Genomic DNA, 22,978 nt, shown 5'->3' with positions numbered 1-22,978 from the left:
ATTTATAATAAGAACATTTTGATCTGTAAAGGATTTACCAAATAGCATATAGCCCTCTAATCAATTATGTACAGGAACTTATCAGGATTGGGTTGGAGACTGCCCCAGTGTGGTGGTGATGCGCTACAACAGGCCACAGTGTGGGTGCCTCAGCTGGCCTGGAGCAGGTCATAGGGACCGCTGTCAACCACCTGGTGCTTGTCCTCCTAGCAAACAAGAGATACACACATGTCTGGTGTTCTGTAGTGGTGTTAGTTTGTTGTTAAACGGGTGTTTTTTTGGTGGTTAACTATTCACTGTTATTGTAGCTAGTAGTGTTTTGTTAAACTGCAGTTCTGGTAGTGTACCGTTTGTCACCTAGTATAGTATTCTGTGACAAATTAGTATTCGGTGCAATGTATAAATGTGTTCTGTCAATTAAGTTGCAACGATTATTAGTATTTAAAAAAGCCTAGTGTATATTAGTAGTTGTACTTGTGTATATAGTATACCATGCTTTAAGATTGTGTTACAGTAGTAAGGTGAACCATACTATATAAATTGTAGTGTACCTTTTTTTTCTTCAGGCAAATGGGAATTTGTTATATAGTTCAGGGTAGAATTAGTATTTGGACATAACTTGACCTTTTAGTGGTTTTAGCAAATGAAAGATCCTGGACTGATGGTGTTGGGTATTACTTACAGGCAGGTCAGAAGAGGTGTGGTCAGTGAGGTCAGGGGCGGAGACGTACATGGGGTTACAGATGCTAGGGTTACAGTCTGGGGGCGTGGAGTCCTCCTCCTCATTATCCTAGTCCAGGGGGGGGGGGGAAGTCAACTCGAGTTTAAGGTCTAACAAAACGTGCTACCCATGGAATGTTTTCAGAAGGGATGGAGCGATCACTACATGTCTACACACTCACCTTGAAGTAGTGGAATTGGAAGGGTTTGGTTTTGTGGGTGTAAAAGTGATAGCCCACGAAGCCAACCCCAATCACAACCATGACCAGCAGCACAACTCCAATTCCCATCCCCGCCTTGTGACCTACAGGGAGCTGGAGAACCAATCACAGACGGGCCCAGAGGTCAAGGGTCAGACCCCAACGTTTAACCCGTTAAAGAGTAGCGTCACAAATATTTTCCGATAGACAAAAACTGTGACAAACGTTTTAGTATGGCTTCAAAATGTACTAATGAGAAGGCTGACAAGTAACACTAGCATGGTAGTAGCATTGCTACGAGTATTATTATAAGTAACTCAGCCCAGACGCTAACTAAAGCTAGCTAGCTAGCTACCATTTTGGAAAAATAACTTGCGCTGTGGAGACTGTTGGAAATATTTAGAACTCACTCAGCTAAAGGTTAAAAGGAAATGACCCCAAACCTGTTAGGCTAAGTCTCTATAAGGTTATTTTCTCACCGTGGGCTTAGGAGGCGGGGCTATTAGGGGTCCCTGGAGCACGTGGATGATCCCATTGGATGCCGGGATGTTGGAGTCTATGATGAATCGGTCGTTGATGTACCGGGAGGACTGGGTGAAGACAGTGCGAGGTCAACGATGTGGCTGAACACTGCAGTGGTCATCTGCTTGCTGTGCTTGTGACTGCCTTACCAGGATTTTGGGGTTGAGGAAGTCAGCGATGCCCAGAACGGTGAGGCTGTGGCCCAGGTGTGTGTGGATGTGGCTGCCGTTGTTCAGGTCCTTCAGGGCCAGCGCACGACCCTCCGATAGATGGTACTCGATGTCCCTGTGGGTCAACGTCTATAACCAAGACACCGGCACAAATATTAAGAGATGTCTATGAATCCACGTTAAATTGAAGCATCAAATACGTTTTGAGTGTGTGTATCTGACCTGGTTCGGGTATAGGCCATCATTAGCCGGGACAAACAGAGTGGATTGAATGGTCAGGTTGCTCAGTCGCTTCACAAACTCTCTCCCTGACTCAGAGATCTGGGAGTAGTTCAGGATTTGCTGGAGGAAAAGGAGCCGACCAATCAGTGAAGTGCTTCCTTGTATAAATATCCAATTGCATCTTGACAAAAACGATACATGGTAGTACCAGGCATATTAACCCCTTCTGTGCTCAGAAACAGAAGAAGCAGCACATACAGCAGCAGCGGATAGACTGCTGGGAAACTGTCAAGAGAAAGCCAGGCCCAGAAATTCTATGCACCTGTCCTTGTAACGGCCCGTTAAGGGGGGATCCTTTTGAGATATCCGGTTCCTCGGCCACTTACCGACAGGAAGTTGGAGAACATGGGCCTGGTGCTGAGGACCTGCATGAGGTTCCCCACACACATGGCTCCATCTCCCGCATAGCCTGGTTTACACTCGCATGTCACCTCTGGAGAGGACAGACACGCATGAACATGAACGAACATGTACACAAATACAAACGCAAATGATCTCGCACACTCGCAGCCGACGCTGTCCTGACCTTTGACCCTGTGGCAGAAGGTGTCCCAGGTCTCGCTGAGGTTGTTGCGCTTGCCGTAGTCTACGATGCCCACGTGACCGAATCCACACTTGGGGTTGGAGTAGGTGGTGGGGTAGGACACTCTGGCTTGCTCCAGCCAGCCTGCTGCACACAGGTTGTAGCCAGCCTACGGCAGAGTGTGGTGACTAGTATGATGTATGACGTAAGACAGCGCTGTGTGTTTTGCGCATGAAAACTCATTTTTGTGGGTCTATGTACTTATATTCTGTGTGTGTTTAGTTGTACATCTGTGTGTGTTTACTCACCTGCTGTGCATAAGAGAGCTGTGTGTAGGTGGCAACTGTGGCTCCTTTTTCAGCGCAGGCCTCCTGGGCTTGGGTGTAGTTCAGCATGTACTGGCCCTTCGGCGAACGGTAGTGGAATACACCAACAGTGCTATCTGTGTGTGTGTGTGGAAGGTGGGGGCTCAGATGAAATGACATGGAACAAACACAACACACCACTCGCAGTTCTATGGATGACACTGTGTTTGAGGACACTGGTAAGTTGCATTTCCTTTTCCTGAGGTAAACATCAAGCCAAACGTTACCCTCAAAGTGGAGGTCGGTACACTTGGCGTCCAGGTGGCACTGCCCGTTCTCTGTGGCACAGCGGTCGAGCAGCACCTCCTTCGGCACACAGGTCAGCCCGTCGCCGAGGTAGTCGTCCTTGCACGCACATTTTTTCTTTCCCTAGACACACACACACAGTGTGTAACACTCGAATAATGTTACCGACCAGACCATCCTCGTGTTGACAGTTACCCCCCCACCCCCCCTCCTCACAGTGGCTGGCAGTCCTCCCCACCCCCCTCTCACCGGGCCCGTCATGGTGCAGGTGGCGTGTTCATGGCACCCCCCGTTCTCTCCGGAGGCGCAGGGGTCCACGGGCTGGCAGGAGAAGCCGTCTCCGGAGTGGCCTTTGGGGCAGGTGCAGCTCACCTTCTCCCCCTGCTGGCTGCACTTGGCCCCCGGGGCACAGCCTCCGTTCCAGGTGGAGCACATGTCGGCCACTAGGGAGAGACAGAGGAGGAGGTGGGAGAGAAACGGTGCTTGTGAGGGAAATTGTTTTTGTCGGGGTTTGGGCATTTCTCATCTGTACACGGGATTCATTATCAATACAATACGTGTGTTCATGTCGTGTGTGGATGAATGTTTGTCGCTTCGTACGTGTGCAGTTGTAGCCGTCTCCCTCGTAGAAAGGTTTGCACACGCATGTGTTGTTGTCTGTACACACGCCACTGGGGGAGCAGACAGGGGAGCAGACAGGGCCCTCAGCTGGTGGGGGTGGGGGGGGGGGGAAGAGTGGGATATTAGAGCTTCCATCACTGTAGGTCAAATTCAATTTCTGTGCATTGGAGTCACCTATGGAACTCTGTCGGCCTGCTGTATGATACATACAAGAGTTTTGAAGGGGCTGGTCATTGGGGAAAAGCAAAATAAAACCGGGGAATATTGACTACCGTCAAGTTACCTAGTTGTGTCTCACAGTGCTGTCCGGTCCATCCCTGGTCGCAGAAACAGGAGCCGGTCCCTTGAAGACCCTCCACACACGCCCCGTGCTCTGAGCAGTTACACGCTGAACACAGGAAACGACATCAGAAGAATGTGGAGGTCGTAATCTAGAGTACTGTCAGACCAGGGTTGCCTGTCCCCCCCCTCACCTTTGCATTGCGGCCCAAAGTGCCCGTCGAGGCATCGCTCGCAGGCCGTGCCCTGAAAGCCGGGGTCGCACGTGCAGTTCCCGCTGCCGAGGTGACCGTCGTCACACTTGCCGTGTCCTTCGCAGGGGGACTTGGCTCCTCCGGGACAGGCTTTGGGAACGCAGAAGACAAGGCGCAACCTCAACGTCAACAAGCCAACAGGAAACGTACAAATCCAACCACTGATTTTGACGGTGAAACCCAATCTTGTTTGGAGGAAGTGTTCCGTGTCCTTACGCAGGCAGTCTCGCCCGTAGTAGCCAGCACAGCACTGGGGGCTCCACAGGTTGATGGTGCAGATGGACTGGCATCCCGTGTTCTTCTCCACAAACTGCATCGGAAGGTCACATGGCATCTGCCCCTACGGAATGATGGATGGATGGATTAAAGGACAAACGGATCATGTGTAGGGAGCCATTATGTTTTTTTTAAGTTATTATTGAATGAAACATTTGGAAGATTTCCAACATTGAGTTCAGGTTATGGTCCAAGAATTCATTCATAATTAATTTTATAGATGAATTGGCACCCTAGGCTTTTACCCATAAGGGGTGGAAAACGGTCTACTTAGGGGGATAGTTTGGGATTAGTCATGGAGAAGGAATCCAAACAGTTGGTTTGAGTAGAGACAATCTTATCACCACAAACACGGACAGCACTAACCACTTAAAGAAAGGGGACATTCTACAGCTACTGGCACGTTTTCTGTTTTTGAGACTGGTTTATTAATTGCATTTGGAAAGCTACGTAGTTTTAAGTTTCTCACATCAAATCAGCAATACTGTGGATTTTCCTGGAACTCAAAACAAGTTGAAATACACTATAACTACAGGGGGCTTTCTTCATGGTGCGAAACAGCCAGTACAGAATGGACAGGACAGATTAACATGAAACCAAGTTACGGAAGCAGTGTAAATAGTCATTGTACCTTTTCTACAGATCCTTCTGGACAGCGTTTTTTGGAGAAAGCGCACCACACACATCGCGTCTGTCACACAGAAGAGAACGAACAGGAAAAACCACCTCCGTCATTGTCCAATGTGGACACCAATCATAAACACAACCATCCACTACAACACATTAGATTACAACATGCATTCGATTGCAACCAGAACGTTTGAAAAGCCATTAACGGCAAATACCTACGGTGTAACGATACCAATGTCGATTACTCACTGTGATGTCTACTCCGGTCTTCGTGTCGCAGCGCCCCCCTAGACTGGGAGGAGCCAGCAGGCAGTCGATCCCATAGGCCACGCCCCCGTTGAAGAGAAGGTGCCTCTGGATGATCCGGCAGCTGCCGCCATTGAGGTAAATTTCACCCTGGGCAAAAAAACAAACCGGTGGTGTGAGGTCTTAAATACAACACCACTGCCTGACGTAGCTACATTAGGGAAGATGTCTCGTTACGGCCACTCACAATGTGGTCGATCCCTCCGCAGTTGAACGAGAGTTCAGAGCCCTGGAGGGTGCGGGCGGCCTCCAGGTGAGGCAGCTCTGGTACTAACACCTGAGGCCAGGGTTAGGGCCGGGGGGGGGAAAGCACAACGGGAGAATTAAGAAGTACAACAAAATAAGCCAGAAAGAGGTATTGACACATCTGTCAATCATCCACCCCTCCATTTCCTTCCCCCCTCCTCCCCTCCCTTCTGTACCATTCTGTGGGGGAGGATATGGTGTTTCAGGTAGTCCAGCAGGTGGGGCCGGTTGTGCTGGTTGTACAGGAAGTCCTTCTGGTACTGCGAGAGGGCGGCCATGGTGGCATCGGACGGCAGCAGCACCGTCACCGGCTTGTGCTGCGCGTCCTGCATCAAGGACAACACCTTGGTATCCTGAAGGGGCCAAAGAAACACGTTCCCGTCTTACCACATGACGCTGGACCAAAACCATCCAAATCTTGGCAGGTCTTATGGGTGTCGAGAATTGACCGTGCCACCATTTCTTTTCTTTCGATTTGCCATTCATAGGAGTGGACCACTGCGTTCAAACAGGAAAAACCGAAGGACAGAGAGCTCAAGGGACGGCACACTAACCTCCAGAAGCTTGTAGAAGGTTTTATAACCGTAGACGTTCGCCACATCGGACAGGTTGGACGAAGGCTGTGGAGTGTGGAGAACAATTGGGTGAATTGAACCTTGCAGGAAGCCATCCAGTAGAAGGGGCTGGTCCTTCATTGTGTTAAATAGGGTTTTGGTTTGCGTACAGTTCCCTTCGAAGTGAACTTGATGGGGCTCGTTGGTCCATCATCGGTCAGTGATATACGTCTTGGGACCAGGACAGTGTCGATCACGTGGATGACTCCGTTGCTACTGGCATCATCACTGAAGGTCACGTTGGCAACGTTGTTGATAAAGATGGAGCCCTGTAAGACAAAGGCAGAGGTGCACATTCTATACATGACGTTTTATTCACTATGTACGCAGGAAGATGATATCCTCCCTCCGCTTGCCCCAACTGCGACTCATCGATTGTTTACACGTCGGGTCAGCGTCCCAATGTCATCGGTTAACCTTGACGGAGGAGATTTGGAGGACGTCGCCCATGAGGGTGGTGAGGTTCCTGGGCGTGGTCAGGTCCGAGGCGGACAGAGCGTGGCAGGCCACCACGTGGTAGTGGAGGATGTTGACGTACTTCTCTTTCATGGAAGGTCTGCTGTTGCTGTTCGAAATCATTCTTCTCATCTGCGGGCAGACGGGACGCCAAAGATCAGTGCGCTCGCTCGCGCTTTCGCCCGCTCGCTAACCCCACACTCTGTCCCTCCTCACCTCCCTGCTGACTTTTCCGAAGGCCTCCGCATCCGGAGCAAAGACGGTGAACGGGCCCCTCCCTTGCAGGTTCAAGTCGGTCATCTTTTGAGAGGCAAAAACAACATCTCAGATGCCTGCCGGTCCACCACCAGGGATCAAGGGATATGCTTACTGGCCGCTTCCATAAAGAGGAAGAAACCAGTTGCAATACGTATAGTCCTACCTAGCAGGCCTGGAAACCACGCTAATGATTGGCTGGTTTGTTTATGTAGATAGCCGTCAGCAGTACCTTGGTCATATTATTATATATTGCATACACTCACTATCAATCCCATGTAGAAGTCCCTCAACTTCCTGGTCTGCAGTTCCTGTTGAGGGATTGACATGGAGCGATCAGATGAGTAGTGGAGGGAGATTGAAGGGACACCGTGAGAGTTCAGCGTGTGTGTGTGTGAGGAGCTTCTGTATTCACCCTCCACACAGTGCCTTTACAGGTCAGGCCGTCTCCGATGTAACTGGACGAGCAGGTGCACTTGCGCACGCCAGGACTGGTCATGTTACAGATGGCGTAGCGGTGGCACCCGCCGTTATTCTGACGAGGACACAAACCACACAGTTACATATGGCGTAGCGGTGGCACCCGCCCTTATTCTGACGAGGACACAAACCACACAGTTACGCTCCTGTCCGTGAGCAGGTTTCGTTTTCTCGACCTCAGAAATTGCTCATCGTGAATGAAAGCCAGTGCTGTGCTGTACCTTTCGACAGAGGTTGATCATGGCACAAGTCTTGCCAGTTCCGGAGTAGCCTTGGCTGCAAACACAAGATGTCTGGAGACGATGCAATGCATGTCAGTTCACGTTTTACAAAACATATGTTTTGTAAAAAAAGATCATACATGTGAAAAGGCAGACAAGCAGGCGTGGACAGATGGGTCTGTCAACACTGACAGATCAACTTACTCTGTTAGGTCCTGTGTGGATACAGTCAGCGTTGGCATGGCATCCTCCGTGGTCCTCCAGGCACGGATTGATCTCTGGGGAAAACAGAAACATCCGAATGGGCTTGAACCAACGCTACGGCGACAAGCAAGCAGTAGGGTCTATTCATCCAAATGAGACAAAGCACAGGTCAATCTACTCACACTTCAAGAATTGCCCACTTACCAACACAAACCAGCCCGTCACCAGAATACCCAGGGATACACACACAGTCCCTGAGACCAGGCAGGGTCCTCTTACATTTGGCATTGAGACTGCAACCTCCATTGTTTGCTGCACAAGCATCTTTGGCTGGATACACACACACAAAGTCATACAACAATACCTAAACTAATCCCATCTTTTTTGGTACTTGATCATGCTAAATAGGTTGTGTGGGCTTGTCTACTCCTACCTTTACAGTAAGTTCCGTTGCCCTCAAAGCCTGCAGCGCAGACGCACTTGTAGCCGTCCGGGTTTATGACACAACTATGGGAGAGGTGAGATTAGTCACCGTCACTGAACTCAAACTAGAAAGGAACAGAGAGCGCTCATTCCACTCACTTTGCGCTGGTGTGGCACTTGATGGTATTGCACAACTCATCTGCTTTGGAGGTGATCTCTGTGTGGAACAGTTTTAGGAATCGTACAGTTACACCTTTCACCAAAACAATCTGCTGCTCATGAGAACAGAGCATTGAGTAAACCTCTGAAAAGCATACATTGAGTTAGACTAGCTCAAAGATACTGTACATGCTGATACGAATACTGCTTGCAAATATTGCATACATTCAAAAAAACAGAAGAGTGCAGGACTCGACAAACATTTCCTTTAAAAGGTCTGGAAAACCACCCCTTAAAAAAAATTTTTTTGTATCTACCATAACCGAGGTAACATATTTCTGATTGTAAATGAAAACCATATCCCATGACATGGGATGATCTGTTGCAGTCTTATTGAGGCTGTAATAGGTTTGTCTAATACGCAGGTGGTGAAGTCCTACTTTCATCACAGGTGACTCCTCTCCACCCCACGTCGCACTCGCACGACCCGTCGCCGTTCAGACCATCGTTGCACCGGCCATTCCTGCACACACAATCTAAGGAGAGAGAGACAGAGACAGAGACAGAGAGAGAGACAGAGACAGAGAGAGAGAGAGAGAGAGAGAGAGAGAGAAATGATTAGGGGTTAATAATAAGTGAAACACACAGTGCATGGTTAGTATCTTAGTGGTATGTGTTTGAACCCTGGAGGTACCTTGGTCACAGTGAATGCCGTATTTGCCGGTCTGGCAGGTTTCACAGCCGGTCCCCCTGAAGCCCTTACCACACTGGCACACTCCGGTACCGTTGGTGCCATCCACACACACCCCATTCCCAAAGCAGGGCTCGCCCTTGGGCCCAGGACAAGGCTCACAGTGCTCTCCAAAGTAGCCACCGCAGCACTTCCGCACCTGCAGGAAGAGACGGCATCAATCCCGGCACACACAGACATACAGTTAGCATTACTGCTAACACACAGACCTACAGTTAGCATTACCGTTAACACACAGACATACAGTTAGCATTACTGCTAACACACAGACATACAGTTAGCATTACTGCTAACACACAGACATACAGTTAGCTTTACTGCTAACACACAGACATACAGTTAGCATTACCACTAACACGCCACGTTGACACTTGGCGAGCTTGAGTTTGCTACTAGCGTTTAGTGTGCTCCACAACACTGCTCTCCCTACTACTGTACTCTGTCATCTGTTAGCACCAAATAACCCATGATTCACATGGAACCCCTTTGTCCACTTTGGTACTCAAGGGTTGTCATTGGAAAGTATGCTACGCTTCCAGCAAAGTCTGCACCCGTGGAGGTTCATTGCAACCGCAACAGACCTCGTATCACCCTTCAGGGACACCCAGGCACTGATTAACAGGGAGGTTATAGTTCGATTACACTCGTCTTTCTTAACCTCAATTTCGGTTGGCAATTGCTCACGTACAATGGTGGAAATCTTGCAGTGGGCTCTGCAGCCAATCCCGAGCAACCTCTCGCCCTGGTACATCCGGCTGAACATACACTTCCTGGGCACAGTCGACTGCAGGGGATAAGAGATGCGTGTTAAATGTGGCACACCGTTTTGTGTAGGAACAAAACTATTGTGTAGCTCCTGCGTTAGGAATGATTGACAGGCCCGCACCACAGGTTGTGCTCCTTCGTCACATAGCATATTCAATGGGTGGAAGCAATCTTGACAGGTTCCCTTTGGGAGAGGGGGAGGGAAAGATTAGTTTGACACATTGGTCATCCTTAACAGCTCCAAAAACACCAGCTGTGACTTGACTGGATGCTCGAATTCACAATGCAGGGGAGGAACGTTGTGGGAATGGCGCGTACTCTTGTTATTTGTAAGCGCTTCTTATCGCAGCGGTTCAATCGGATCTCCAGGACTGCGGTGAGACCGTGGATGACCCCCTTGACAGTGTCGACGTCCGACACATTCAGCAGGGCCTCATTCACATACAGCTGCAGAGAAGAACAGAGGGAGAGGTAAGAGGATGTAAACATTGCGAGTGCGGATGCCGTTTCAAACTATACTCCTATAAAATATTCATTTCAAACTCGCATGTTCAGGAATGCGTCCGATTCATGTTTCGGGTTGATGTCCCATTTTGATGTGCACATAACACAACACGAGCATGGCTCAAACCTTGACGCTGCGGAACTGGAACGGAAGATCCGAGATCTCACCTTTCCGTCTTTGGGCAGGATCTCCAGCTGGTAGGAGAACCCCAGCATGGTGTCTTTGTAGGCACCTCCCTCAAGGTCAGACCTTAGCAACCTCTGGTTGGGCACTATGTGATACTGGGTCAGGTTGAGATCCTACCGCCAACACACAGGCACACACATCGATTTGCACCCATATAAACACATCAAGGAATGCAGGATTGAACATGATACTCGAGACAGAATAGAGGCAAACATAACTCAACGAAGCGGTCCTTATACCATAGACTGGGATGCCGTCTTCTTGAGGTATTCTTTGATGGCATCGTTGGTCGGGGCAAACACTGTGTACTCGAAACCTTCTGCGATCTTGTCTGTCAGGTTGTGTTGCTAAGAGGCGGCAGATCATCGGTTTATTAGGGTTTTCTGGAACAGCCCAGACAAGTTGAGATTCTTTGTGGCTGGCAGAGCATGGAGTCGACTTTTTTTATACGTACAATGATGTAAGAACTGAACAGAGAGAACTCTGGTCTCTGGTTGAGCACAGCAACAAGTCCCTCACTTAAATCCTTCCCCGGAATCAACACCTGGGAACACATTTTGACAGGGATGACAGGGAATAGAAAAGAGAGGTGAGTGGGGGATGAAGAGCCATTCTAATCAAAGTACATTTTACAATTGCTCTACATTTGCACCTTATCAATGATATGGATCAATCCATTGGACGCCATCACGTTAGCCCTCGTTACTGCCGCTCCTGCAATCACTGTGGTCTGACAAAAAAACACTGATGTCACTCATTTGTGGGTGGTAGCGCTGCCCTGTTCCAGTGTTCTTTGAGATTCGGTTAGCCCCACCCTTCGACTTACCTCATTGGTGGTTGAGATAGGAAGAGGCTCCTTCAGAAGATTTGTGATTCGCGCACGGGACATATTGCGCAAGGCGCCAAGTGGGTAGATCCCGTCGATCATGTGATTCCTACCGTGACAAGGGAATAGGAAGAGCATTTTTCTCGTCTTTCGCCCCTTCAATCCATCTCCGTCTCACTCTAGCGGTCTCCCTCAAACTAACACAGCCAATGTCTTTGCTTAGAAAAGGTAAACCATTAGCGGTTGATCATTTGGACTGTGCTTTTCCCCCTCCTCGCGACAAACAACGCCTCTCAACCGTGACAGAGTATTACCTGACCAGGCTAGGAAGGTTGTCCTTTGCTGTCCAGTAGGATTGTTCATCCGGGGTCATCTTACCCACGGCTTCCTTCGAAGGCACCAGCACAGTGATGTTCTGGTAGATCATCATCTTGGAAATGTATCCATCCTGAATGGGGGTGGGGAGGGTGGCAAACATGACTTTCAATTCTCATTTCCCCTCCTACCGACAGCAGAAGAGACTGGGGGAGTTATTGGTGGGGTAGCGTGCAGTATGATCGACCGCACTCACCGACACGATTCGGAAGAAGTTGGCGACGCCAGGCATGGACCTCAACTCCTGTTCCAAGTTACCGTAACACACTTTGCCGTCTCCCTTCCACCCGGCATCGCACACGCAGGTCCACGCGCCCGACAGCTGAACACAGCTCGCCTGTGAAAGCCACACCCCAAACGCCCGGACGTCTCCGCTGTCATCTTTATCAACGCATGGAAGATACTTGCTAGATATTTTGTTTGGCATTTTTGCGATTGGGGCCGACAGTTGCCAAACAGCGGGTGTGTCACCACCTACCAGGAAATGACAAGCGCCGTTTTCTGTCACGCACGGATTGATGGCCTCGCACTCCCTCCCGTTCCCAAGGAAACCATCCTTGCACACGCACTGACTCTGAAGACGAGCGCAGCGCACAAGACATCAGCCAACCATCAGAGTGAACGAGCGTCTAGAGATGGTGTTATTGTGCCGTCTTCCTAGGTGACCCACCTGACCCGGCCCCACGTAGATGCAGGTGGCGTTGGGTTGGCAGTTGCCCCTCTCTGGGAGCAGGCAAGGGTTGACGGCCTGGCACTGGTCCCCGTCCGCCATCCAGCCAGTCATACACTGGCATGTGTGTGTTCCAGGTCCCGTCTTTATACATTTAGCCTGCAGGGGGAAGCAGTGAGCAAAGTAAAGTGGCCTTTATGCTTTTCACCCACTGTGTATGTGTGTAGGGAGTCAGATCGCTGAGTGGTTAGGGAATCGGGCTAGTAATCAGAAGGTTGCTAGTTCAATTCCCGGCTATGCCAACCAAATGATGTTGTGTCCTTGGGCAAGGCACTTCACCCAACTTGCCTCGGGGGGAATGTCCCTGTACTTACTGTAAGTCGCTCTGGATAAGAGTGTCTGCTAAATGTAAATGTAGTGTAAGTAATGGTTGTGCTCTTACATTTTCACTGCAGCCTCCCCGATGCGGCAGAGCACATGGGTCTGCCTCTAAACATGTGATGCCGTCACCCTGGTAACCAGGCTTGCACACGCACCTGCGCACACACAGAGAGGCCATATCGTAAACCCTAGGCCATGCATGCACACACATGGCGGGGACCTCAGTGCGGCTGGAACACTTACTTGACGGCGCCTCCGTTGAAATCGCACTCGGCGTGGGCATGGCAGAACTGCACCAGCGTGCCGCAGGCCTGGGTGTGGCGCTCGCAGTACTTGCCCGTGTAGCCCTTCTGGCAGGAATCTAGCTTACAGCGCCCGTCCGCCTCCACCCTGTTGTCACACTCCCCGTGGATGCAGTCACACTCTGGGGGGGGGGAGGAGAAAAAGAGGGAGATAGAGGTAGAGGGGAAAAAGAGAAAGGGGGGAGAGGGAGGGAGAGGAAGAAGGCAGGGGGCGGGGGAGTTATCAACCTGAGACACACGTCAACAAGGTGAGGAGGCACGCTTTATCAAACCGATAGCCAGGCAGACGCGCGGGGGCACGTGGGTCAGGAGAGCGGCAGACGTACTTTTGTCGCAGCCTGGTCCGTAGCTGTCGAGGCCGGAGCAAAACTGGCAGCGAGAGCCTTTGAAGTTGGGCTCGCACACGCAGGTGCCATTCCCCTCTGTCCCGTCCATGCACTGTGAGGATGGGGCAGAGGACATTACCGACCAAAAGCACATGAAGGAATACGCGTCGTCATTTCACGCGTCATTGGGATCCCTTCCTGGTGTGTTAGCAATGTGCTAGCACCCAAAGAATGCTAACCCCCCAAAAAGCAGCCAGTCAGACAGGTGATAGTGAACACTCAAAGACAATTTGAAAGTATCTCAAATCTTATTCGAGGGAGATTTGGTCTGAGCTCTGCCTCTCGGCTGAGAGGAGGTATAGAGGTCTGGTTTGACTTACCAGGCCGTGACCAGAGCAAGGCACGGTGAAACCCCCAGGACAAGGGCTGCAGTCTGGGCCATAGAAGCCCTGACAGCACCTGGGGATCTGGAGGAGGGGAGGGGGGAGCAGATGAGATTTGGTCCAATGTAAGCACTTAAAAACACACTGGGCGTGTAACAGGTTCGAGTGGTGTGTGGCGATGGGTGTGTACCGTGACGGTCTCGTTGCACAAGGGGGAACAGCCCAAAGTGGGGATGCTCAACCCTAAAGAAGTGTCCCGGAACACACAACCTCGTTTGAAGGCATCCTGCTCAGACACACAGACACACACGCACACACACAGGAAGCCAGGTCAAGAGACAAAACATCACGATCAGAACATCCTGTCTTTTGAACCGTGTGTGCGTGAGGGAGTCATCTCTTACCATAGACTCTCCTGAGGGACAGGGGGTTTTGGCCACTTTGAAACAGCTAACACAAGTACCCTGGAGAGAGACAGGGCAGAACAACCGGGCTGGTTCACTCAAGACCGAGACCTTCAAGAAGTCTTAGCAACAGATTGGACAGGGCCTCCGCCTGCTGATTAGTGGCCAAGCCATCTACCATTACCATTCATGCGTCTTATGTGACATCAAAAAAAGAGGCTTTAAACAAGATTTGGATGTCATACAGGACGGAAGAGTAAGGATGAAAGGGAGGGGTGAGGTGTGGGGGAGGGGAGGGGAGGGGGGGGGGGGAGAGGAGGAGTCAGACCGGGAGCGCACCTTGACGATGTTGTTCTCTGTGACGTCACACCTGTGGGGCAGCAGGGGCTGGATGGAGGGCGGGATCAGGACCCCGTCCAGCGAATAGAGGCGTCCGTTCTTGGCCTGCACGTCCGCCTCCAGGACGACCGCCGCGCCGTTCACCAGGACGTTCCCCTGGGAGGAGGAGGAGTCGCAGTCTGACGTGAGCGATCTCGGCCAATCGGCCAAACAACAAGCTGAGCTGCCCCCACGCTTGTTGCATCCTTGTGTAAATGGTGGTGGGAGGGGCCAATAGATTTGTAAGCACCACCCCTCCACCCAAGCCCACCCAAAAATAAACAAAAATACATGCTTGGGAATATTTTCATGGCTGTGTGGACTTACATTTTCAGTCACGTTGATCGTGAGCAGCTGATTGGCCTTGGTCACAAATTGAGGTTTGGACACGACGTTGTACACCTCCAGCTTGAGATGAGTGGGAAACCACAGGTGAGTTCATCTGCACTGTTAGGATTGGGTCTCCATGTCGGCATGTGCGCACGTGGACAGTGTGTCCAGGTAAACGTTGACAAGGTAAACGTTGACTCACCTCAAAGGGAACCACATGGTTCCTCAAAAGCTCCAGAAGCTTCATGGAGCCCTGGAAGGAGGGGGGGGAGAGAAATAAGACACAGAGAGCGGGAGGGAGGGGCAGGGGTTTGAAACGGACAGAGAGAGAGAGAGAAAAGTGTGTGAGAATGTGAACGTGCGTGTGTGTGTGTGGCAGAGAGTGAGAGAGAGCCAGATCTCACTCAGCCCCCGGAGTCCCTACCTCGCTGGAGCTGAGGTACTGCAGGTGCCCTTCTTTCATGGCGTCAAAGGCGGCGCCGGTGGGGGCGAACAGGGTGAACGGGCCCGGCTCCTCCAGCATCAGCGCCATGTTGGCTTTCTGCGCCGGAAACGGAAACATCGCTCGTCACAACCAAACACATACCGGCCCCTACATTTTTCGTGGCTTACCAAGACGTGGCACTAACAGTGCAGCTACCTGCAGTAAACCCTTGAATTGGGCAAACTTCCCGTTGTCTGATAGAACTTTCATCAGGTCCTCCTGTCCCCCAAAAAACACACATCAGATATCATATAAACAAACCCCCAAAAAAGGAATTCGAAATGTTTAATTCAACCAATGAAGACGTGTTCGGGAGGGTGCTATTGATGAAATGTTATGTAGTGTTGTGTGCATGACCAGTGTTTAGTATGCAGTGTGGAATCTCCACCTCCTTCTCGCTCGTCACTGTGGGCGAGACGCTGTCCATCAGCTTGTTGATGAGGTGGATGACCCCGTTGGATGCTATGATGTCAGCCTGGACCACGTCCGCCTTCTTCCGGCTGCCATAGAGACGGATCTTGAGCTGCTTATCCTGTCTCACACACAAACAAGCACACACCAGACACACACTGTGATCCATGATCAAAGGCGTGTATGGAAAAGAATAGAAACAAATACATTTCCAGTGCCCATCCTGTAACAGCTACAGTACGTCGAATTCAAGTCCTGTGCTTAATCCCTTCCGGGTTGCACTTTACATAAGAAGCTTTGGTTTTGTATAGGGTATGCTGCACTGTTAAGTGAAGGAGTAAGCACAAAAAAAAAGCACACAAAAAAACGAGTTCAAAGGGATCTCAGATTCCACTTCCTGAGGGGAAGCATTTTAATGACACACAAGCACCCCTACAGGAAGTGGAGGGGGGGGGGGAGGTGGAGAGGAAGAGAGACGCAGGAAGAACACACAGCCTCATGTTTCCTCTCTTCCTTCACATTTTGTGAAATGTTCTTTCTCTCCCTCACCCCCCCCCCCCCCCCCCCTCTTACACACACTCGCCCTACTCGTGCACACACACACACAAAGTCAAAAGACACAGTGGGGTCAGTTTAGGGCCAACCTCATTAGCCAGGTCAAACCTACAGATAACAACATGGCCCACAGGGTGTGTGTGTCTGTTTGTGTGTGTGTGTGTGTGCAGCAGGTTATGTGGACACAGTAGATAACGAAACACTTGCTACTGGCAGGTCAGCCACTTCTGGCTCCCAAAGGTTCTTCCCTCAACAGGCTCTGTGTTGTCTCAGATGTACTAGCAGAGGATATGGTCAATAGATCACACAGCAATTCCCACCCGTGTTGTGTGTGTGTGTGTGTGTGGGTGGGTTGCTGATGTTAAAACAGTTATGTGATACTTAGGTCCTTGTAACGTGTTGTTAATGCTGACCGAAGTAGGATGTTTCAAGTGACAGGAAATGCCAGCTGAATCCTCGTACAGTGTGTGTCTGGTGTGTGTGTAGTGTGTGTGTGTGTAGTGTGTGTGGTGTGTAGTGTGTGTCTGGTGTGTCTGGTGTGTTTAGTGTGTGTGGTGTGTGTGTGGTGTGTCTGGTGTGTGTGGTGTGTGTAGTGTGTGTCTGGTGTGTGTAGTGTGTCTGGTGTGTGTGTGGTGGGTGTAGTGTGTGTGTGTAGTGTGTCTGGTGTGTGTAGTGTGTGTCTGGTGTGTGTAGTGTGTGTGGTGTGTCTGGTGTGTGTGGTGTGTCTGGTGTGCTCGTCTCCTGTTCTTGCCTCGGGATCTTGCTTTCTAAAACACATTACAAATACAGTCATGTGTTCTCATTCTAACCTCATGTCAAGTCCCGCCCACCCCATGACTAGTCCCGCCCACCCTGTTTCAAGCCTCGCCTACCTCGCCACTGGTGACCTCGCCCCCTTTGCCAGTGAGGGTGTAGTAGGTGTCTCCCTGCTTCAGTTTCTCCGAATTCAGCTCCCCTGCTACCAGGTGCAGATTACACAGGTACTTGGTCTTGTCCTTGTCACTCACCAGGCTTCTCGCCTGGTACAGCACACATACACACACACACACACACACACACACACAATAAAAATCATACTGTATTCTATATATGATGTAACCAAATATACGCTACGCAGCCCTCAGAGTAATATACTATGTAATAGTTTTTTGAATTGTTTGCCACTTTTAAAGAGGATGAATGTCATAATAAAGGCATGTAAAGTGGTGCAAAGATGTATATTACCTGTCCTGTCTTGAACCCTTTGTTTATGGGGACGAAAATAGTGAAGGGCCCAAGGTTGCTCAGGGGCCAAGCGAGGGACCCTAAGAGAGAGATATGAAGACAAAGAGGCAATGACTGTCTAGGATTGTATATGGAAAAAAACAGTTCTCATCATTGCCTTTATATGGTGCTCTTCCCGTCTCCAGAGGCCAATCCAGCACCTACCGAAGATAGTGATGGCCGATCCCAGCTGACCAACCCATTGGCCGCCAGGTTCGGTGTTCAGCTCGTTCAGACGGTGCATGATGTTGCCAAAACAAATCTTGCCGTTGCCCAGGAAACCCTCCAGACACGTGCAGGTCACCTCTCCCGGCGTTTCAGTCGTGCATTTGGCATTCTTGTCACAGGAGTCTGGTTTGCATAGGTCTTTGACAACGCAGCCCATAATTCCAGGCTGTAGTCCGAACCCTTCCTGGCAATCACAATGAGACTGGGAGAAACCAACACACATTAGTGGGGGGGCATCAAAACTCAGAAAGGAAATCATTTTAAAGTACATTTACATTACATTTATGCATTTAGCAGATGCTTTTATCCAAAGCGACTTGCAAGAGAGAGTTTTACAAAAGTGCATAGGTCACTGATCATAACAACGAGATAGCCCCAAACATTGCGGGTAGCTAAACATGAAGCATACATTGTGAAAACCAAATAAAGTCCCAAAGGGAAGAACAATAAGATGTAGTTAGACAAGTTACAATTAAACAGCAAGAACCTCAAAAGTGCAAGAGTGTATCTGTGGGAAAAGCAAGCAACAATAATATATTTCACGGCGAGTACGATCATTTTAAGACAGTTACAACAAACCAACAAGAGCAACAAGTCCCTCAATAAGAGTCATTGTGATCCTGGAGGAAACTAACATCAGGTCCAGCCAATCATTCCTAAGTGCCGTTGTACTCCCGGAACAAGTGCGTCTTGAGCCTTTTCTTGAAGGGCAGGAGACAGTCAGTGTCCCTGATAGAGGTGGGGAGTTGATTCCACCATTGGGGGGCCAGACAGGAGAAGAGCTTGTGTTGGGACCGGGCGCTCTTGAGCGGTGGGACCACCAGACGGTTGTCACGGTTCCCAACACTCACACACAAAAACACACGCAAAAACACGCGCACACACAGATACCCACCTTCCCAGGCCCATCGAACACACAGCGTTCCATTCTGTCAGCAGAGCAGCCCCCCAGGTCAGTCTGGCAGGGGTCAATGGGCACACACACCACCCCGTCCCCGCTGTAGCCCTGCCCACAGGTGCACGAGTGCTGGTTGGGTCCCAGGTGGGCACAGGTGGCAAACTGGTGGCACATCCGTGACTGCAGGCAGGGGTTTATAGCTGGGGCAGGAGGGAACAAGGACAAAGATTTAATCGAAAAGGAAAAGAAAGGAGACAAGGAAAGGAGACAAGGAAAGGAGACGAGAATCTCGTTGAGGAGGGCAGGGAGAGGAGGCGACGTATGGGTGTTGGGATTGGGAAGACCCTCACATGTACACTTGTCTCCAGACTTCTGGTAGCCCGGCATGCATCGGCACACCAGCTCCCCCGTGAGGGCCTCCTCTATACAGCGAGAGTTCTCTGAGCAGCTCATGGCAACACACTCTGGCAGGGCTGGTGGACACACAGAGGGCAGGGAGATTAGAACAGTGAACAAACACACCCACAACACACAACAGAGAGAGAGAGAGACACACACACACAGAGTGAGAACACAGCCAGAGAGACAGACAGACAGACTCTTACCCAGGTCACAGTTAGGGCCTTTATACCCAGAGAAGCAGGTGCATTTCCCGTCACCATGGATACCTGAGTTACAGAGGCCATGTACGCACCTGCAAACTGGCAGAGCGACAACCATTATGGGACGGAGAAAGAAAACTGCCTACATAACACCCAGAGAGGTCGTTGTGGACGTGAAGGGAGAGAGAGCAGTAAACAGTTACCTGAGCTGCAGGTGGCGCCATAGTGATTCTCTGCACAGTCCTCACAAGCTGTACCAGAGAAGCCAGGCTGCGGAGGGAAAACAGGGGGTTGGTGCAACGCTGGGTGTGTGTGTGTGTGTGTGTGTTCTGAGTTTCATAGTAGAGGCAAGGTCAGGATTCAACCTGTACTGTTCTCCTATTGGTTACTCTTCCTCAGTCTAAGCTTCTGTTCTGGTGTTTCTGATTACGTGTCCTCCTCAAAGCCAATGGCTTACTTCCTCACGCTGTCTGAAGGAGAGTGTGTGATGGCAGTACCTTACAAGTGCAGGTGCCATTCCCTCCCATGCCGTCAGAGCAGACTCCATTGTTACTGCACGGCATCTTGGCTTCCTCTGGGCATTCTGTAAAAGACACACGTTTTTTTACAACCTACAACGTAACTTCTGTCACTCTGGGGCAGGGCCAAAGACAAACTTAGGACGGGATTCGAGGAGTTGGGAAAGTGCAATGCTGTGTTTGTTTCGAGGAATGTGACTAAGCATAATTGTATCTGTCCAAACTGCCCCCACCCCCCTTCTCTTCCATCTGACCTTCTCTCCCCTCCTTCCCCCTCACTGGTTCTTGTCAGGGACCCTAGCATTAAGACACTCAACTCTCTACCTTCCATCTCCTGAGACACGCTCTTCCCACCCATCGACCCCTTTCTCTGCCTCTCCCTCCCTCACCTTCTCCACCCTCACCTTACCTCTCTCACTCCCTTCCTCACTCCCTCCCTCTCACAAACACACACGCTTCACACATCAATGCTATCTTGCCACAGGACAATGCAGGAGGCCCAGAAGATAGCGGTCTTGTTATCGTTTCCACCCCACTTCCTCAATAATCCAAGACGGCATTATGGGACAAAACAACTGAAAGAGAACTTAAGGAGAGGAAACAATGGGAAGCCCCCCTTTCACACTTGCACAACTTCTAACCCCCCCTCCCCCCCCCCCCCTCCAGATGTCAGCACATTCCTGGAAGACAGGGACCCGCTGACAGTGTCCCGTGGCGGGGAGGAAGGAAGTGTGTGAGTGCCCTGCTCGGCCTGGCCTGCATCCTGGAGAAGCGTACAGCAGGTTGGTTCACAATGTGGGTCAACCTGCACACACAGGACGCCTGACACACTTCCAGCTCTCCAGCAGGCCTGGGTTCCCTTGTTTGTGACCAAATCATCGAAATATACCGTTAATTACTCCAAACTAGGCAATATTGTTTCCTTTCAGCATCTCAGAGGAGATTGGACTCGCTTTTTCCTACGGCTTTCGGGAGGTTGTGGAAGTCCTCATTTCAAGACTTCCTATCAAAATGTTCCCTCAAGTGTCCTACGAGGTTTACAGCATAAAAGTGGGACAAAATACAGGACTGTGCAGAGCGCTAAACTTGTCGAAACTATACCCGTTTTCTCTCCGGGACTAGCCATGACGGAGATCTATGTTGTGTTACTTCAATCATCCTTTCATCTGTGAGTTTGGTGGGGTTACATTTTTCATTTTTACATTAAGTCATTTAGCAGACGCTCTTTTCCAGAGCGACTTACAGTAAGTACAGGGACATTCCCCCCGAGGCAAGTAGGGTGAAGTGCCTTGCCCAAGGACACAACATAATTTGCGTGGCCTGGAATCGAACCAGCAACCTTCGGATTACTAGCCCAATTCCCTGACCGCTCAGCCACTCTTGCGTTAGTTGCGTTAGCAGGTGTTGTTTAACTCACCGATACAGTCCGGCCCCCAGTATCCTGGACAGCAGCTGTTCACGGTGAGCTCCTTGAAGCACTCTTTAGAACAGCCGATGGAGGACCCCATGAACCTACACACACACGAGCACGCACACAAACACACATTTGGACCCAGACATGGATTTGTTTTTTTTGGTTTTGTTTTTCTGATTCAGAAATGCAATTTACGGGCCTACTTAAATGAACATCTTTCCCCACTCCCATGCTCCACCCCACCGGCACACTCACTTGCAGTCTCTTTTTACTGTCGCATGGTTTATGCGGTAGCCGGTTGGGCACATTAACAGATTACTTAAGAGGCAGGAATTACACTGGGTCCTAGTTGTCAGGACGGTTTTTTTGGAGCAAATGTTCTGTTGAAAATGACATATGTTATAGCAGTTACTAAAACACGCACTCTATTCGTCTAAAATCATCACATCTACAAACATCCCAGGCTCCCACTGAATAAACAGGAAGGGATTGTTCCCGAAGCTCCACTGGGATATGCACTAACTGATTTACCCAGCATGCAATGGACACTACAATACTCAAACTTGCATTGGAACAACATGACGCCTCAACGTGCTGACCCGACACTCAAACAAACACACACACAATGCAAACGATGGTAATGGTGTGTGTGTGTGTGTTTAGAGTAATGTGCTTACCGGGCCTTGTGTGCCAGTAGTAGAGAGAGTTCTGCATATCCCTAACAGCAGCAACAGCACCTGCAGCTGTGTGTTAGCCCCAAGACTCGACTTGGTCTCAGACATACTTTCTAGAATATGTACTTCTTCCTTTCGTTTCTTTCTCTTCCTCTGAATCCAATTGTGCCTCGGTGGCTTTGCCTTCACCTCTCTCTCTCTCTCTCTCTCTCTCTCTCTCTCTCTCTCTCTCGATGAACTCTTCTCGCTCTCTCTCGCTCTCTCTCTGAAGTTATTTCATGGACTGGTATTGTCCACTATGCTTATCAGCCTTTTCAATATCCCCACCTCTCTCCCCCTCCCCTCCTTCCTGTCGAGGGTACCTACCCCTCCACAACAGCACAAAACCAAACGTGGCACAGGGACACACTCGTGCGCACCGACGCGGACACAAACGCACTTTTTTCACCCCATCATGTCAGCAAAGGGCAGAAAGGTCGGTGTTCAAACACTTGGGTTAGGAGCGGGGAGGAGGCACAGTCAGGAGAATAGCAGGATTTCCTGGACTGTAAATAAGATTCACCCTCTGCTGTCCACTGCACCCCCCCCCCTCTCACACAAACACACACACACATTATTACCAGAAACAGTGTACCCAATTTTTGCTGAATGGCATTACTGGCACCCACACACAGTTGTGTAACCCACAAAACAATGAGAAACATTTCCTCTTCCTCAGAAATGGTCGAATGTACTTATATCAACACTCCGGGTCTTAATCTCAGAGCCAAATTTGACAAGTGGCTGGGATGATAATCTCTCTGTTACAGCCCCTGGAATAAGGCAGTCGTGCCATTGAAGACACAGGCTTTTCATACACACGGATGTTGTGGAATCTGGAATGTTTCATCGATATCT

At 50.2% G+C, this 22,978-nt stretch overlaps 1 protein-coding gene across 1 annotated transcript; it reads right to left on the bottom strand.

The window, feature by feature from the left end:
• Positions 1–28: 28 nt before the first annotated feature.
• On the bottom strand, positions 29–22,275 carry stab2 (stabilin 2). Its single transcript, XM_067254149.1, has 67 exons — positions 22,085–22,275; positions 21,663–21,787; positions 21,411–21,505; positions 19,973–20,058; positions 19,679–19,745; positions 19,479–19,574; positions 19,224–19,346; positions 18,871–19,073; positions 17,913–18,177; positions 17,709–17,788; positions 17,357–17,503; positions 15,907–16,050; positions 15,675–15,737; positions 15,459–15,575; positions 15,237–15,287; positions 15,032–15,112; positions 14,666–14,821; positions 14,327–14,386; positions 14,113–14,208; positions 13,920–14,006; positions 13,540–13,651; positions 13,155–13,335; positions 12,973–13,066; positions 12,531–12,689; positions 12,339–12,434; positions 12,057–12,197; positions 11,800–11,933; positions 11,486–11,594; positions 11,312–11,389; positions 11,114–11,203; positions 10,899–11,006; positions 10,641–10,772; positions 10,287–10,415; positions 10,090–10,152; positions 9,892–9,987; positions 9,147–9,342; positions 8,893–8,988; positions 8,453–8,510; positions 8,304–8,377; positions 8,075–8,200; positions 7,871–7,944; positions 7,667–7,738; positions 7,381–7,500; positions 7,232–7,276; positions 6,927–7,010; positions 6,672–6,842; positions 6,365–6,523; positions 6,195–6,260; positions 5,817–5,993; positions 5,582–5,671; positions 5,338–5,484; positions 5,090–5,149; positions 4,399–4,522; positions 4,123–4,272; positions 3,933–4,037; positions 3,629–3,736; positions 3,278–3,471; positions 3,010–3,151; positions 2,726–2,859; positions 2,421–2,586; positions 2,221–2,327; positions 1,835–1,954; positions 1,592–1,741; positions 1,400–1,510; positions 903–1,034; positions 683–790; positions 29–206 (listed from the first exon to the last, which is right to left on the bottom strand). The coding sequence occupies exons 1-67, from the start codon at positions 22,187–22,189 to the stop codon at positions 150–152; spliced, it is 7,692 nt and encodes a 2,563-aa protein (XP_067110250.1). The 5' UTR covers positions 22,190–22,275; the 3' UTR covers positions 29–149.
• Between the last annotated feature and the right edge of the window lie 703 nt (positions 22,276–22,978).

Source organism: Osmerus mordax, chromosome 17, assembly GCF_038355195.1.
Source record: "Osmerus mordax isolate fOsmMor3 chromosome 17, fOsmMor3.pri, whole genome shotgun sequence".
Lineage (NCBI taxonomy): Eukaryota > Metazoa > Chordata > Actinopteri > Osmeriformes > Osmeridae > Osmerus > Osmerus mordax.
Note: the sequence above shows the minus strand (reverse complement) of the source record. Positions and strands in the feature narration are given on the sequence as shown.

Excerpts from the sequence above, each read along its gene's own strand:
- stab2 (XM_067254149.1), bottom strand. The coding sequence starts at position 22,189 with ATGTCTGAGACCAAGTCGAGTCTTGGGGCTAACACACAGCTGCAGGTG. Across the intron at positions 16,051-17,356 it reads GCGAGGTCACCAGTGGCGAG|GATAAGCAGCTCAAGATCCG; the intron begins GTAGGCGAGGCT and ends TGTGTGAGACAG. Across the intron at positions 5,150-5,337 it reads AGACCGGAGTAGACATCACA|ACGCGATGTGTGTGGTGCGC; the intron begins GTGAGTAATCGA and ends TCTGTGTGACAG.